This window comes from Lipotes vexillifer, unplaced genomic scaffold (genome assembly GCF_000442215.2).
Source record: "Lipotes vexillifer unplaced genomic scaffold, Lipotes_vexillifer_v1.1 scaffold943, whole genome shotgun sequence".
Classification (NCBI taxonomy): Eukaryota; Metazoa; Chordata; class Mammalia; order Artiodactyla; family Lipotidae; genus Lipotes; species Lipotes vexillifer.
Genome location: NW_006776793.1, coordinates 1134619 through 1153351, shown reverse-complemented (window position 1 = coordinate 1153351; position 18733 = coordinate 1134619). Strand labels below are relative to the sequence as shown.

The 18733-nt window shown below is 37.3% G+C and overlaps 1 protein-coding gene across 1 annotated transcript in view; it reads left to right on the top strand.

Moving 5' to 3' along the window:
• PHKB (phosphorylase kinase regulatory subunit beta) overlaps positions 1-18733 on the top strand; it is a 161282-nt gene that overhangs the window by 124167 nt on the left and 18382 nt on the right. The window contains exons 20-25 of the mRNA XM_007450635.1: positions 1713-1774; positions 1859-2021; positions 3141-3222; positions 5435-5492; positions 7648-7738; positions 10561-10763. Of these exons, the coding sequence (XP_007450697.1) occupies positions 1713-1774; positions 1859-2021; positions 3141-3222; positions 5435-5492; positions 7648-7738; positions 10561-10763 (659 nt within the window). The remainder of the gene's footprint in view (positions 1-1712; positions 1775-1858; positions 2022-3140; positions 3223-5434; positions 5493-7647; positions 7739-10560; positions 10764-18733) is intronic.

Here is an 18733-nt window from a genome sequence, read left to right as displayed (position 1 = left end):
CCATTGTGGAGCACAGGCTCCAGACTCTCAGGCCCAGCGGCCATGGCTCACGGGCCCAGCCACTCCGTGGCATGTGAGATCCTCCCAGGCCAGGGCACGAACCCACGTCCGCTGCATCGGCAGGCGGACTCTCAACCACTGCGCCACCAGGGAAGCCCTGTTGGAAGATTTTTAATCACAGTTTCAATTTCAGTGCTTGTGATTGGTCTGTTCATATTTTCTACGTACTTAGGTTTTTGTTTGTTTATTGTCTACTTAATTTTGTTTATGCTATTTCCTCAATACCTAGCATAGTGCTTGGCATATATCAGTGGCCAATAAATATTCGTCTAACAGATTAGTTAACTAGAGAACAGTATGTGTAGGTGTAAGCCTGCATCCTAGGAAATATCACTCTATAGACTTCCATTGTGCTTGACACTGCTCTCTGCCCAGGCACAGACTGCTCTCAGACCCTGACTGTGGCTGGGCCACATAAAAACGTGCAGGTCAGTTGCATGTTTGGCCTTTCTCTCTCAAACTCTGCAAGGAGGCTTTAGTATGATTGCTGGTAACATGTCCATCCTGCCATTTGTAGTGGCTATTTGTTGATGAGCTACTTTATGAGTTTTCACTAGAAGGGAAGGCAGCACAACTCTGGGTGGTTAGCCAACAAGAGCAACATTCCCTTTGTCCTGTTGCTTCACATTTGAAATGAACAGTGAGAAAATAGAGAAAGTAATATATTTAAGACTGAAAAATTAACTTATTTTTAAATAATAATTTATGGCTTATTTTCTGGGCAGTACATTTCTCACTTTTATTTGACAGTTCATCAGATAATTAGAAGTGACACATAGTGCTAAGAATCATTGTGGGTTATCATTCATTTATACATTCACCATGAACCACTGACAGACAACAACTGTGTTCAAGTTTGGCCTCATTTAGTTTGCTCAAGCTATAATCAGGAACTAATGGAATATAAAATGACCAAATATTGGTTTCCAGAATGTAGATAATCAACACCTTCATTATCCTGAAAAATGGAGAGTTGGCAGCGTCTCATCATTGGATAGCCCTGAAATATATTACTGTAGCAAAATCCAAAGCGTAATTATCTTTTCTGGAGACAACATTGGTATTTCATGTTTTTTTTATTTCAAAATTTTATTTTCTAACATTTTAATAAATACTGAAATTTAATTGAGCTTAAAAATAAATAAGACGATGGAAAGAAAAAGCAATTCATCTCATGTTGATTCTGCTATTTATTATGACTCATGAGCTTGTAGCTTGATGTGTATGTTCTATTTCAGGGGGTTTTGTTGTATGTGAAAATCTGTCTGATTGTAGAATGCTCATTTAAGAAGTTACTTAAAAATCATGGGGTTTTTTTTTTTTTTTTTTGCGGTACGTGGGCCTCTCACTGTTGTGGCCTCTCCCATTGCGGAGTACAGGCTCCAGACACACAGGCTCAGTGGCCATGGCCCAGGGGCCCAGCCGCTCCGCAGCATGTGGGATCTTCCCAGACCAGGGCACGAACCCATGTTCGCTGCATTGGCAGGTGGACTCTCAACCACTGCGCCACCAGGGAAGCCCAACATCATGTATATTTTTTAAGTAAACTTTTTAAAAAGTATTATGTATTTACAGAAAGGTATGTACATAGATCATAAGGTTGCAGCTTGATGAATGTAAGAGCTGTGACTCTCTTCTCAATCACGTTTCAGACACTAATATCTGGAGCTGTGGTAGAACAACTTGACTTCTTACAAATCAGTGACACAGAAGAGTAAGTTCTTTTAGGTTATTATTGTGTTTCTTGAGATTACATTAGGAATGCAGGGAATCTGAAACTTTTTCTTTTAAATTCTAGGCTTCCAGAATTTAAGAGTTTTGAGGAAATAGAAGTTCCCAAACATTCAAAAGTCAAACGACAAAGCAGTACCTCCAATGCTCCTGAACAAGAACAGCAGCCAGATGTCACCATTACTGAATGGAAAAACAAACCCACCCATGAAATTCTTCAAAAACTGAATGTGAGGAAGGTGCAATTCCCACATGGCCCTGAGTGAGGCTGGCAGAGCAGGAACTCCCAGGGGCAAACCATATTTCTTCTTGTGCTCCCAGAGAAGGTTGTAGTTAACCTGGAGGTAGACGCCTGTCTGTACCTGAGGCAGTAATGAGAGGTAGTTCTCATGGTCTGATATTAGTGTGGATGTCTTAAAGATGCTTAAGGAGTGTGTTGTCTTGAGTAACCTATTAAAGAAGTATAGTTGTCTTTGGCAAAGAAATCTCCGGATTTCTCTTTCAGTGCCCTTTGTCGCCTTTTCCCAGCCCAGGTCTTCCCTCCTGTCTCAGTTTTTAGGTCTAATGCTTGCTTTGAGTCTCTCCAGTTACCAAGGAAAGCAATCCTATAACTACATCCATATGAATATTATGTTAGCAACCTAGTATTATACCTTCCTTAAGGTTATTTTCATTTTAAAGGAGGAGGGGTGGGGGTATAAGGTATAGTTCGTATCAAAGGAAATGAAATTCTAATGGTAGAGCTATAAACACAGTGACATTTTATTAGACCATACAAATTTGAGCATGTAGGCTAAATATATAACCTGTCAGATACCAGTTCTTGTGATTGATCGATATTATCTATGGATCGACATAAGCATGAATATGATATAGTAGGCATAAAACATAATGCATATAATAAGTGGTCTACATACATCCCCTCCTTTCATCCTTCTTTCCACATTGGGTTGAGAGCAACATGGTCTCCCATTTATGAACAAGTAAAGTCAAAAAGAGAGTGGTTAAATGACTTGGCCGAATCTCTCAGAGAGTGGCAGAATCAGTATTAATGCTTATAGACAACATATTTTCTATTCATTACTTATCTTGTTTCCTGGAAAATTTGATTATTAAATCCTACTACCCCAGGAAGCTAGCTTGCCTACCCACTGTTTCCAGGATAGCTAAAATAAATAGTTGTATAATGTCATCTTACGTTTGGTAGTATATCACTGACATTTTATCTTTTCTCAATTGCATAGCAGAATATTTCCTCTTTGCATCATGTGGTTTCATGATTAGTTACCCCCTGTGGTAATCTTTGTACCCATTTCATTACAGTTACTCATAGTGATTTATATTTTCAGGACTGTAGTTGTCTGGCTAGCCAAGCCATCCTGCTGGGTATACTGCTGAAAAGAGAAGGGCCCAACTTCATCACAAAGGAAGGTAAGAGTACATGTCTAAGAGAACATTTTTAAATAAAAAGACCTCTCTATTTTTGAACTTATATCAAATATGCATAATGAATATCCACTAAAATGTTACAAATTATTTTCTCCTCTATTAAACCTTTTTTTTAAAAAAAACTTTTAAAAAACAGGAATAAAGACACAGACCTACTGGAGAACAGACTTGAGGATAGGGGGAGGAGGAAGGGTGAGGTGTGATAGGGCGAGAGAGAGACATGGAAATATATATACTGACAAACGTAAGGTAGATAGCCAGTGGGAAGCAGCCGCATGGCACAGGGATACCGGCTCGGTTCTTTGTGGCTGCCTGGAGGGGTGGGATAGGGAGGGTGGGAGGGAGGGAGACAAAGAGGGAAGAGATATGGGAACATATGTATATGTATAACTGATTCACTCTGTTATAAAGCAGAAACTAACACACCATTGTAAAGCAATTATACCCCAATAAAGATGTTAAAAAAAAAAAAAAAAACTTTTAAAAGGAAAATTCATACCCTCTTCTCTGATTGTCTGAATGGTGTTGGAACCTGGATTCTGCCTGTGACTGTTAACCTCTGATAACTGCATAGTTGTTTATTGACAGTTTCTGTTTCCAGTTTTATTTTCTGTATGTTTTCAAGAACAATATTCAATCATTATAGCTATAAAAATTAGCTCCTTCATGGTCTGCAGCAGCCATTTGAAATGGAACATGGCATTTAGTAGAATTGCACTCTCAAGACTGTTTACAAAAATAAATCATTCTAATCGTGTTCATGTCCACTCTGCATTAAGGATGAAACCCAATTATCCCTGAAATCTACACTCATATGTTGAGTCACTACTCTAAGGAATCTTTGAATTCTGCATCGTGTTCTACTTCCAGCATTTTATAATACAGAATAATACAGAATAGGATACATTTCAAGTATTTAATGTCTAGCTACTCAAAGTTTTTAGCTCATCTGAAAGTTCTCTGTCCAGAGATGCATATTGTTTAGTTAGAATTAGAAACTGAGTCAATATTCTAAACAGCAATGTAATTAATAAAAGTTATAGTTCTGGTAGTGAACTAAACATAATTGTTTATTCAAATAGGGTCTACTTAGTTTTTGCATTATTGTAGCTAAGAGATAACTGTCTTGAGTATTATACAGTGAATTGAATAGTCTTTTAATTTTTTAACTTAATATTATTAAGGCAGAAGAACTTTAAGCAAATTTCAAACAGAATCCTTCCTGTTTCTAATTAATCTTGAAACTCAAAGTGTAAACAGGATCCTAGTTATATTGAGGACATCAAAATTTATACTTTAAAACAATAGGATAATTAAAAAGCAGACATTTCATTAGGAACCTAGAATTCAGAATGGTTATTTTAGTAGTGCTTTAAAATGAAACAAAATTTATATAAAATAGTTTATAATGAAAATGTTGAGAGAATTATTTTTTAAACCATTTTTATAAACTTGGGAATAATATTCATCTGTTACTTAGATATTTAAAAGACTTTAAATGTTTTAAATCTGCGAAACCTTATATATTGAAAATCATAAGCATGTACAGAATCTGAATATAATTTTATCCAATTTGTTATAAAGCTATAAAAATAAGTTCAGGGTAAAATGATAAAGATCTTGTTCTTTACCCTTGTTTACCCTTTTTTGTGCTCTGTCCTTTCACGTGGTTAATTGACTGACAAACCAGTCATGAGGCCAGACCATATGTAAATTGCTCCCAAAGAATGAAACCCAGTGGTATTTTTTTGAGCACTGGTATATGATCATGCATATAACAGGATCACCATAAAGTTTTTTTGAACAAATAAATGAAGAATTATGTGTAGTCAGTCTATAGTATTTGTTCAATTTGCTATATTCTGTTTTTTATTTTCTATAGTAAATTAAAATAAATTATTTTTATTTATTAAAAACATAGATTGTGTATTAAGAAAACAATGAATTTCAAGAAATAAAGTACTTATTCCAAATCATATACTCAAACTAAGTAGTAACAAGGGCTGGAGACATTCACACTATATATTTGGGTTACATATTTAAATATGTCAGGTAGTTCAGAACATTAATTGATGGATGTATTAACTCTAATGGAACAAAATGAAAATTCAAGAGTGTTTTTTTTAAGGAGAATAAATGTTATGCATTTAATTAAAAGCATTTTTCAACAAAGACTCTATTATCTGATGTCTAGGTACCGTTTCTGATCACATTGAGAGAGTCTATAGAAGAGCTGGCAGCAAAAAATGTTGGTTCGTATTAGCGTCCTTGTCATTATGTTTTATTTTTATGTTTTCATATTCAGTATCCTAAAGATAATGGGCCAGTCTTAAAGGTCGTTATTCATCCTAATTTTTACTTTTAAACTCCAAGGTTACAGCACTATGACTCAGCCTACTTTCTAAGGATCTGCCTACATTGCATTTTATCATGGCTCTCCCAAGTTATTAAAAACATGTCTGGGAGTAAAGACACCCATAGGAATAGAACCTGGAGAGGATGCACTGGAATGATGTTCCAATGACTCTTTCCTACCCTGCACCTCCTCTGTCCCAGCAAGATGCTTTAGGTTCTAATTTGTATTTGGGAAACTTGTTCTGTTATAGAAGGTCATGAAGAGACCAGTGTTTCATTTAATCACAAGCAAAAAATAATATACTTAGGAAATAGTTCTCTCATGACTTAAGTTGAATGAATCCCAGTGATTGTAGTTGCTTCATAACAAGTAACTGATACGTTCTGCAGAGGTAGTCTCTTCCCAGAGACTGAAGAAAAATTAGGTAAGTTGAGATAAGATTGTTTAATTTCACAATGGGCTAGGTATGTCTAAATGCATGCCATCTTCATTTTTGAAGCAATTCTAACAGTTTTACTAGCAAAATCTAACTTTTGAAATTAAGAGTATATAAATATATATTTTTTTAAATAACCCGTTATTATCTAATTTTGAAAAAAAAAGTTTCAAGCAGTGTCATAAGAAACTCCCTTAACCTTAATGAGCCTGTTTTCTAATCTCTAAAATAAGGGGATTAGACAAAACAGTCTCTTAGCAGTATTTCAACTCTATGATTTATAATAAATATACCATTCCGACACAGAAGAAATTATGTAATAATCCTGTGGTTAAGTCTCAGATTTTCGCTGTAAATTCTCAGCACAGTAAGGCATGCAAACCAATAGATGTTGCTTTTTAGTCAATAAATTTCAAATGTGGTCTATAATCTTATCTTCGGTTAAGCAAACCTGTATTTGCTTTATGTTTAGTACTTATATTTTAGATAAATCATTAGCAAACATTTAGAGTCCTGACTGTTATTTTAAAAGAACAAACTCCTGGAAGTTTTATTTACTGTATTTTCCCTTTTATGGCTTTCCACTGACATACCCAGGTTGGCGGTACGCTACGGGGCTGCATTTACCCAGAAATTTCCTTCCTCTATAGCCCCACACATTACTACTTTTCTGGTACATGGGAAACAGGTAACATGCACAGAATGTGGAAACTCAAGCTGCTTGAAATGTGTGGGCTTATTTGCGTTCTGAGGGTTAAATATGTCTTTTGGTCTTACAATGTGTGGGTGAAAGCTTCTCTAAAAGTAGGAAGTGTTTGTTTCACTAACTTTATCAGATATGACTTAATTTTCTACTAGTTCATCTGTGTTGAGATTAAGCAATGTGTTTTTTATAGGTCAGCTCCCATAGATAACCTGAAATACAAGAAAACAGTTTTAAACCTACATTTTTATTTTATTTTCTCCATCTAAAAGTCCCACATGAATTTTTACTTTTGAGGGGGCAAAAATGTCTTATGTATTGCAGGTGCTGTGCTTAAAAATCTGTTCTCCTTACAGTCTAAGACTTTTTCAGAAATGTAAAAATAGCAGTGTGAATTCCTTCCTCCAACATTCTGGCAAGAAAAAAAATGCTGGTATTTCATTGTATCACTTCCTAAAATTGAGTACTAAGTGAGTCCCCTGATCCAGGGATTTGGTTATGTAGGCACCAAAAGAAACTTGATTTAAAGCGATTATAGGAATAGAAGGCATGTACCAGTGACAGTCTTAATAATGAATTTTTTAATGCAAAATCAGAATAATCAATTCTTCCTCCTATGCCACTCCCTGCCAGAGGGATAGTTAAGCTCCCTTTTCTTTCTTTTTGAATTGTTAATGGCACAAATAATGCTGGTGGCAGAGGTGAGGATGAGGTTATCCCTCCCTAATTCTGGTTGGTCCTACAATCTGGGAGATTTCAGCTGTTAGGTCCAGTGTCTTGGGGTCATTGTTTCCTCCGTATTATTACATGAGGACCTAATTGTGCATATTTTTAAGTCTCCCCGTTCAGGGGCCCCACTCATTCATCATTTAGATTTGTCAACCTCTGGCCTGCTCTCTTCTTCGCCCCCAGGTCGGTGGTGCGCCATACAGCAAGTCTTTTAAGTAAACTAGTGGACAGCCTGGCCCCATCCATTACTAATGTTTTAGTGCAGGGCAAACAGGTAAGTATCTGATTTTCAGACTCTTCGTCACAGACACAAAGGTTTCTGGGCAGGACCCTGGCTTTTAAATCTGGCAAGCCTCAGTGTCATAGGTCTCTCACAATCACGGCTCAGGCATTTCTACAAAAGGCTCCTTCCCCAAGCAAAATCTAGTCTTAAAGATGCACAGATACTAAGAATTTGTGCTGCACCTCAGAGCTTTAATTTTCAACTTCTGTGTTAACTTGAGATCAGTTAAGATACTGACAAAGAAAATGGTATGATACCTACTAAAGCACTCCAGACAGGCTTAGGATAGGTAGAACAAAGACAGGGAGCAGTGAAGGGCGCATTTTCCCTTCTCCTGCACTTAAGATTCTTCTCCCCCTTAGAAATGCATTGACTCCCCAGATCCTTAACCCTCTGGGCCACCTCTGCTTCCAGCTCCTCCCCTCCCACCAAGGCCAGCTCTTGTCAGCTTCTCCTCACAGAGCCATCTCCAGTTAGCAGTTTCTTTCTCTGGGTTCTCACAATAGGCCTGTGACACTCCTCACAACCTGCCCTGGATCCTAGTTCATTTGAATGTGTGTCTCTCACCCCAGGGTAGGCCGTGAACCCCCAGAGGTCATGGTCCATGTCTTGTCCAGCACCTGTCCCAGTGTGCCCAACATGGCCTTGGAGAGGCACTTGGTGAATGTGGGTTGAATTGAGCCTGTGCATGTGGCTATGTGGAGTGGAATATGGCTGCTTATTTTTTGTTTTATTTTCTATAAGCTCTAATTACCTGGCTGAATAATCATTTGATTGGAATGAAAACCTGCTTGCTTTCTATCTCTTCTTTGGGAGTATGTGTGCTTTGTCATGTCTTCCTGATAGTTAACCTAAGGATACAATAATACAAAAAACTTTAACCTTCTTTGATGGAATCAACCCATTATTCACATCTCAGGGCTCTTAACTCATTAAAACTGAAATTATTTCATCTTGACATCTAGCTTTTGAAAAGTTGAAAGAATATTTTATTCTGTAATATTTAATAACAATGAAAAAATTATTGTACTAAAAAAAAAAACTCTTGAGAAAAATTTAAATCACTTTTCACATATGTTATTTTCTATTTTCTCCAAATTATTAAGAGGTAGAATTTTCATCCTCATTCGTCAGCTAAAAAGACCAGGACACACGTAGTAACTTATGGGGTTCCTTTCCTCACTGCAATCCTCAAATCCAGCCACAGAGTCCTGTATTGTTGCCTTGGACTGAGCCACCCCTTAAAGAAAGTAAACAGGCTTTGGGAAGCTATTTTTCCTTGGATTTTAGGCCCCTGTAGTATATCTGAAAATATAGTTAATTCTACAATGTATGAGAAGGTTTTGGCAATCTCTGAGTTCACTGGCACCTGACAGTTGGAGAGGAGGGGTAGGTTAGGGTTGGTCATGTCCATTCTATACACTGTCTAGAGGGGGATTACAGCCTGTGATTCTGAGATTCTGTTCACAGAGCAGAATCCTGGAGGCCTTGGAGCCTGTCCTGAGGCTGTGGCTGGACCATTGCCCACCAGACCAGCACATCTCCCAGGGAAATAGTCACTTACAGAGCTGGGTACCTGGAAGGCTGACAGCTCTGCTTCAAGTGTATGAAGTCCATTCATTCATTGCATCTTACACTTTTACAAAAAAGAAATGAGAATGGAGCATTCCAAGTTTGTAATTGCTTATTTATGAAATTCCACCCTGAGAACTGAAGTAATATTGTTTCTACAGAGCACTTTCAGATCACCTCAAGCTCCCTGGAATGAAATAGTGCTTTAGTCATCATTGCTTCCAGAGGCAATGATGTGCCTTCTGTTTGCTTTCTTCTTTACAAGATGACATTTTAATAAAAGTAATCGCACTTGGGCTAACTGGTTGGTACCACTTGTGTTACAATAAACTAGCAGTTCTCAGTTTTCACTCCATCACAAAGTTGGGGCAGAAGACGCCTGTTCTGCTTTCTCCCCTCATCTCAGAAAACACAGGGCCCTTTGATGTCCTCTTCTTTTTCCTGCATCTTATAATCATGCACTGTACAAGGAAGAGAGTGGGAGAGGGGTAATGAGGAGGAAGGAGGGGCTTCAGACTTTTCTGGGAGGCAGAATGCTAAGGCAAGAGGAGAAAGGGGGAGCAGAGTATTTATTTCTCTTGCCCAGGCTCAACAGCACTCTTGGCTTTGAATTTTCATTGCCATTTCCCTCTGTGCTTTCTCATTTCGCAGGCTTGTGGGCAGTCTTGTTTATTCCCCTCCACAGGCCAGAGATACATCAACAAGTATTTCAGCACTCACTGGGTGCCTAGATCTACGACAGGAAAAGTGGGGCTACAGTACAACTCTATGTCCTTACACCTGCCTTTGAAAAGATTACAGTGTTGTTAAAGAGTAAACACTTCCACATGAGAAACTGTAAAAGAGGTGAAGGATATACTCTCAAACATAGACTGTGCACTAAAGTAAAACTAGTCAGTGTATTCTGGTTTCTCTGGGGACTTTATAGTACTAAAGTCATTCAGAATAATTTTGTCTCATTAGTTATTTATATTCCTTCCCTGATTTTATCCACTCACCTCCACTCTCCTAACCAGGACCCTCACCTGCCCTTGTATTTCAGACCAGACTGAACCATCATGAACTCCAGTGGGAGTCATGCTTTGAAAGCCATTTTAATAAATAGCAGGAACAGTTATTCTACCTAATTCCCTAGCTTGCATAGAGTAATTTCATCCTGCCAGTCATCCTGAGCCTTGAATTTTTTTCTTTTATCTGTTAGTAGCTAGGAAATTTTTACAATAAAATTCTGCCACCTGTAGGTAACTCTGGGTGCCTTTGGACATGAAGAAGAGGTTATCTCTAATCCTTTGTCTCCAAGAGTGATTAAGAACATCATCTATTACAAGTGTAATACCCATGATGAGAGGGAGGCGGTCATTCAACAAGAACTGGTCATTCATATTGGCTGGATCATCTCCAATAACCCGGAGTTATTCCGTGGCATGCTGAAAATACGAATTGGGTGAGTAAAGTACTTTGCATTTGCATAAAGAGAATTGTTCAAGTGGTCCTCAGCCTCTCTGAGTGAAGTGCTGCCGCAGATCTGGTGGGTATTTAGGAAAGTGCATCTTGCCCTAAGTCATAGAGACAACATCTGGTGGTATGAAGAAATAAATACTAGTGGCCTGAAAAAAACCCTCCTGTTAAACATATTTAACTCCCAACATGAGATGTAGGGGAATAACTCTGTTCTCTGGTAAAATCAAACTCCAGGGGTTTAAACAGATGTATCATGTTAAACAATAAACAAACAAAAACCCCATTATGCACAATACTTGTAAAAAATCCTATAAATAAGTGGATAAGACTTAAGAGAAGAGTGGGGTTTTTTTAGTAAAATTAGGTGTCAGGAGGACACACTCAAATAAAAACTTGGTCCTTTTAAGAATATTCTTCTGTATCCATTTTCTACCAAAATCTAAATTTTAGTCATTAAAATTGTAAGTGTTCTGTTTGGAGAAGTTGAAAGTAAGGCTCTGGTGATCTTGAACCTTCTTAGCCAAGCACTGTGTGAGGCAGTGCAGTAAGCACGTGACCAGGCTCTGGCGTCCAGCGGAACTGAGTGCAAGTCCAGACCTCCACTCATCATCTCAGTGGCCTGAGGCCAGTGGCTGAACCTCCCTCCTGTTTTCATACCAGCCTCATTGTTTTGTGTGAGATGAAACAAAATAATATGTTTAAAAGGCCTGCCACAACCGAGTAAAGTACAAATGCGTCTTTTCATTTTTTTAAACATATTTTTGATTGTATTGAATGCAGGTATCATGTGAATATGTCCTAATTGTAAAAAAGTCAACAAAAAACAATACTTGAGCATATAGAGTAACCTAACATGTGGCCAGTTTGGGGGATGATCAAGTGTTTGAAAAGACTGTGTAGCCTGTCAGGCGCAAATACCTGTGAATGTGTGTGAGTGTGAATAAGGGTTTAGCTTGCTAGTTGTATAATTAGATCATCAATATCTTTACTATTTCTGTCCTACTTGACTTTCGATTGCTGATAAATTGTAAAATGTTCTCCTGATTATGAATTTGTCAATCTCTCCTTGCATTTTTATCCGTTTTGCTTTATATATTTTAAAGCTTTGTTTTTGTCCATGTTGCCATGTTTGAACAATGTATCTTTCCTTGTGTCATTTATTTTGTAATTGAATTATTTTTAAAAAATTATTTTTAATTTCAAACATCTACAAAAGTATAGAAAATAGTATAATAAAGCCCATACTATTACTCAGCTTCAACAATATCATCATATGGCCAATCTTATTTCACTCATACCCCCCAACTACCTACCTCACCCACACTCCCATCTAGATTTAAAGCAAATCCATCATATCATTTAATCTGTAAATACTTCAGTGTGTATCTCTAAGACATAAGGACTTTTTAAAAGCATAACCATGATCCCATTACAATGCATGAAATATAACAAATGAATTCTTTGTGTCTAATATTACTGCCGTGCCTGCTTTCTTTTTTCATTTTTATTAGCTTGGTATACTGTCTTCCATTCCTTTACCTTCAATGTTCTTTTTTCATTTTGTATAGATATGTCTTTTATATTTAACATTCATGCCATATTTACTTTTAATCCAGTCTTATTATCTTTTAATAGAAATATATGTGATATTTGTGCCATTTCATTTATATTTTGACTTATTTCTACCATTATATTTTGTTTTCTAGTTACCATGCTTTCTTGTTTCTTTTTTTTTTCTTTCTTCTATTGCTAGATTGATTTTATTTTCCCTTTCATTTCTTAGTTTTAATTTTGCATGTGAGTATGAAGCACTTTATGTAAAATGATTACCCATTGTTTCCTTCAAAAAATTACATTACAAACTAGCTGCTTATTGGAAGTATCTGAATGGCTCTCGTTTCAACAATTCTCATTCTAGGAATTTAGGCATGCTTTAACAGCAGTCTTCATTTCATGCTTGTTTGAAATAGTGGGCCATACAATAAAATGCTGTGCAGCCATTACAAGTAACAAGATAGAGTCAATATACTGACATTTATAAATGTCCAAGATAAATTAAGTGAAAAAAAAAAGTTGCAAATATATTGTTCTATTTTTTATAAAAGAACAATAATACTGTGTATATATATATATATATATATATATATGTATAATGTATATGTGGAAAAATATACATAAAATCGGTGTCAATTATTTTCTCTGGGAGATTTCTACTTTGTAAGTTATGTTTTTCAGTTTTATTTAAATTTTTTTAGTTGAGATTATTAGTTTTTAAACTGTTTACCTGATTTTAGTTAGAGTATATTTCAGGTGCGCTTCCTATTCTTTATCTCTTCTTTCTTTTGATTGAGAAATGAGCTCACTCTGCATAGAACTTGACCTTCATTTTTATCCCTTAAAATAGTTCCTTTCAAATATTAGGATGTATTCCAAATCAATTATAAGAACTTTGAATCATATCATGATTTTTCGGTCTCAGCTCTAAAATTTTCAGCTCTAATTTTTGACTATATATGAGGATGCAGAAATGGGTCTTTCATGTGAGTTGTCTCTAAATGAAAAGAGGTGTGATTCTTTGTATCCATACAGGTATTAAAAGTACTCTGTTGTCACAGATTCAGGCATTTCTCTGAGGCTGACTGAGAAGTATAGGTTATAACTCTTCCAAAGCATATTATTTGTAGCAAATGTTCTATTCAGGGGACTCTTTAAGTGATAGTCATCCTTACCGTGACTTAAGCAAAGGCTTAAAGTAAAAGTTAACTGTTCCCCAGGATTTTACAATGCTGTGTTTTTCAGCCTCTAAGTAGATTTTCCTTTACTGCTTATTCAGCATTTTAGGCTAATTTATGTTCTCTCAAAAATCCAATGTAATTTTCTTCCTTGAATCCATCTGACCTGAAGCTTCTTTCTCTGCATGGGAATGAAGTATCTTTAGTTTATTCTAAAAATAGTTTTCTTCCTGTTTTTGTATCTGCTATTCTATATGTTCAGTACCTTCCGTGAGAAATAAAATACTCTTTTTTTCTCAAACTGTCACCTGAAATAAAAATGTCAGGACAGAGCATCTGACTTAGTATCTAATGATAGAAGAAATCTAATGGTAGAAAAAAGCTTCCTAATGAAGAAATTTGCCAGGAAACTTTATTCACTGTCCTGAAACTCATCCTGGAATTAATCGAGGCATTATATTCCCATTGTGGGTATTAACAGTGTCCCTGCCCAACTTATTATATGTATTTCCCCCATATGCTGGACTCACAGGGTCAGCTGTAAACACTGGGACATTGTCAGTGGGGAAGGAGTCTAATTTTTTTAAATTTATTTATATTTTTAAAATTTATTTTTGGCTGCGTTGGGTCTTTGTTGCTGTGCGTGGGCTTTCTCTACTTGTGGCGAGTGGGGGCTACTCTTCATTGCAGTGCGCGGGCTCTAGGCGCACGGGCTTCCGTAGCTTGGTTTGCGGGCTCTAGAGTGCAGGCTCAGTATTTGTGGCACGTGGGCTTTGGTGCTCTGCGGCATGTGGGATCTTCCCAGACCAGGGATCAAACCCGTGTCCCCTGCATTGGCAGGCGGATTCTTAACGACTGTGCCGCTAGGGAAGTCCCGGAGTCTTTTTTTTTTTTTTTTTAAATAAGAAGTAATTTATTTAAGAAATTTACTTCTGCTAAGGATAGAAACCACATCTTCTCTTCCTATCTGTATTGTGGTCTAGCCCACAAGAGATGTTCAATAAAATTTGACAGATTGTTTAATATATAGGTTATAAGTAGATTCAGGTAGTTTGCCTTGAGCTAGTGATGGGGAATTTAGGAAAAATAAAAGCACGGCTCTCAGAGAAATAAAGGACTCTTAATTTTGATAAATGCACTTGGTTTGTACAAGTCATGTCCTTCAGGAAATGACAAAGTTAAACAGGACCTTGTTTATATGAAAATCTAGTCATACATATAGAGAATAGAAGGATGTAGCACTTTCTCCACTTATTAATGGAATGGTGCAGTTAATCATATCAGAGCATGGTACAAATTACCTTATAATGGTACTTCTCTAAGCAGCATTCCCTGTAAGGATCTAAGGGGATACATACGTGAGTAACATATTGTTATTGCACTCAAAAGTTTACTCTGGTGAACGGTTTCATCCTCCTTTCCTCCTCCATCTCCATAACCACGTGTTATTTATTGCACACCTATTATATGCTAGACAATATGCTAAAAATACTTCATATATATTATCTGATTTAATCCATACAACTTTGAGGTAGACACTAGGACCCCCATTTTAAAGTAAACAGCTTGAGATTCAGAGAGCTTAGATAACTTAAATCAGTAAGTGAAAGAACTAGGATTTATACCCAGGACTGCCTGACTCCAAAGTTCTTGTTCTTCAATCTTAAATACTTTGTGCATGTTTTCACTTATGTATAGTGTTGCTCTCTTTTAAGGGAAACAGGCCTCACTGTTTGTTTCTAAAACCTTATGACCTTTATGGTACCTTCTACATGATTTCAACCTATGACCCATTTTACATTCAAATATTCATGTAGCAGCTATGATGTGCATTGCCTCCTGATGGTTTTTGTCTTTAGTTTGTCAGTCCTCCAATCTAGGGTCAGTACTATTTAGCATTGTACAGTACCAGACACACCAAGGAGGCTGAACAGTTACAAATTAACAAACATAAAAAATAAGATTTTGCCCCCTTTATTCACCATGAGACCAAGAAAATAGGGATGATTTGGAACTGATTCTAGGTTAGCCCCTTGTACAGTGCAAGAGATATATTAAGATACTATGAAAATTCAGTGAAGTTAAGTAACTTGCACTTGGTCACAATACTAAAAACCATGATTTGAACCTAGGGTGAATGACTCCAGAGTTCATGCTTCTCATCCCTCTTCCAGCTGTCATGTATATAAAATAGGGAGGCTGTCCCTGCTTTGGCTTCTTCATTGGTTTGTGGCAGTTCTGGGTAAGGAATGTGAAGGTCTTTTGCAAAGGATAAAACTTAAACAGTAATGCTGTGACATTTGGTAATTTGAGGTCCTCTATCTTGTGGCATTTGGAGAGCAAGTACCTCTGGGGATTTCTTTCTGCAGAGTACAAATCCCAAGGAGGAGGATCCCATGCCCCACCCACCCCCTCCAGCAAACACACACATACTCACCCTTGTCTTCCAGTCCTAGGTTTGCAAAGATCCTCTGCTCCCACAAGAGATGTTCACCCTAGAGGTATCCCTTTCCACCGTAGTTGATTCTCCTTCAAGGCCCAGTGGAATGATCCCAAGCATTTCATAAAGAAACCTTAACTCAAAATCCCTTTTGGATTCTCTGCTGCCATCTGACATGGTCTTACCCCACCATCATCTGGTGGGACCTCATGAAGCACATGGCAGACACTGAAAAATTCTCCTGTGGGGACTTCCCTGGTGGCGCAGTGGTTAAGAATCCACCTGCCAATGCAGGGTTCACGGGTTTGAGCCCTGGTCCAGGAGGATCCCACATGCCGAGGAGCAACTGAGCCCGTGTGCCACAACTACTGAGCCTGCACTCTAGAGCCTGCGAGCCACAACTACTGAAGCCCGCGCGCCTAGAGCCCGTGCTCCACAAGAGAAGCCACTGCAATGAGAAGCCTGCGCACCACAACAAAAGAGTAGCGCCCACTCACTGCTACTAGAGAAAGCCCACGTGCAGCAACAAAGACCCAACACAGCCAAATAAATAAATTAATTAAATAAAAATTAAAAAAAAAATTCTCCTGTGCCTGCCCACGGTGCTCCTCCACCATATTAACAGAAAGGTTTTGGAACCCTGTCTCTACTCAAGGGATATCTAACAACCTCAGAGAACTGCAGTTATCCTGTCTGTGAGGCTTGTGATAGTGCCCTTCTGAAAAGAAAAAAGGTAATTTTGTATCTTTTTAATATATTTTTATTGGAACTTATTTTAAATAAATTTTACTCAGACCTCAGCTCCTTACTGAACAGCTTCCTTGCATTTACTGCTAGCAGCAAACACATACTCATTTATATGTTTCTTTACAAAATTTACCTTGAACTAGTCCCTGGAAGGTTTTGCTTAAAACCTTGCTTAAGAACAAATTATTCATTTATAGAGTCCTTGAGTGTCAAATTTCTTATAAATTGTTGAATTTCTTGCTCTTCTAAGTCACCCGTTTTTGTTTGTAGCATGATTTTAAAAGAAAGAAGGGAAGGGATTTATAGAAAACATTCTTTCTTTTAATTTCCTTATAGGTTAATTAAAGCATTTCAGAATCATTCATATCTGACTTTTTACTGTTGTTTCTATCTTTTAAATGTTGATTATGATTAAAGAGGTTGATAGTTTAGCCAGCTTTTAACACCATATTCCTCCTGAAATGCTAACATTCATTAGGCTGAATGGACATACAAAATAAGAACATTTGTCTTAGTCACGGTACACCTTACACACAATTCTCCTGTACTATGTATGCTTGTATCTCTCTGTTTTAACCTCTCTCTCTGAGGTTTTTGGATTTTTAAATTTTATTTATTTACATCACCCACTGCCTCAATTGCTTTAAACCAATACCACCATGTTTCTTTTCTCTTTTTCCCAAGGTTAATCCTGCCAATGCAATTTCTTCAACATTACTGCTATCAGGCACTCCAGTGAACAAAATTAACCTGCTCACAGGAATGGTATTCTAGTGTGGTAATGATTTGATTTGCTGTCTCATTATTGATTTGTGCTCCAGCTTTCATGTTGAAATAGATCAAGTTCCTGACAGGCCCATTACTGTAAAGACCTCCAATCAACTGCTTTCTGCTCTAGGTCTATTATTCAGGAGACAACCCTTGAGGATATATGTTATCAAGTCTTTTTCATCCGTGCTTTTCATACTGCCAGAACATCCTCTGTAAAGCCATTATGATCCATGCATGTCTTGTCTTCTAATGCCCACAGCTGCATCTGTGGATCACACATCCAGTGCTTAAGAGAAGTCCTTTGGTGTCATAGGTACCAGACCATAACATTGCTTGTGCAGTAAAGGAAAAAGGAGATAACTGCAGCTCTGAGTTCATTAGCATGGTTTGATACTCATTCATAGTACTTTGCTTTTGCCATTTGATATGAGGTAAAGAAGTGAGATGATGGAGTTCTACCTCTATTCTGTTATGATTAGATCAGAGGTAGAGTGGGTGAGTGATTGCTCTCCAGTTACCAAACAGGAAGCTCACTTCGCCTCATCAAATTGTCACCCTCTTTGTATTAATAGGAATCGAGCAGAACAGTCCCTTCTTGCAACTTTTCATCTCCTGTCATATAGCTTAGTAAAATGTTTGCACAGTTATTTGTTCACTTGTTTAACAGTAAACTTGTATCAGTAAACAGTAAACTTGTATCTTAGTATCTTGAAATAACCTCAAAATGATTATTTTAAAAATTGTTTCTTGCTGTGGATCAGTGCTATTCTTTATAACATTTTTTTCAGAAAATGTCAGCTGTTCTGATTTACCAGTGATGTCAGATTTCCATGTACCTTATTTTATATTTCACTCCTTAATTGGGGCAGGTTGGAAAGGAAAATGCCAATACATACACAACATGCTAACCAACCTCACATTAAAAGAGTTTTTAGAGGGATAAACTTATTCCCAGGACTGTATAGGAATACTAGGCCACCTCTTCACATTTTTCCAGCATTGTGGAGGAATTCATTGTCAAGTCAGACCATGCTACATTTGAAGGTTGATCTGGTCAGTAGTGTGCATCTGCCTCTCTCTCATTTGCTTATTGTCAAATAGAGCATGTCCCTGGTTCTTTAGGCAGACTGAATTTATAAGGATCTGGTCCAAGAATAACCTTCATTCTTTTGACCTTCCACAGTTGCTTGCTTGCTTGCTTTCCCCATTTTGCATTAAGTGCTTTTACATTGGAATTGTCAAATCAGGTTTGGTGACTTTGTC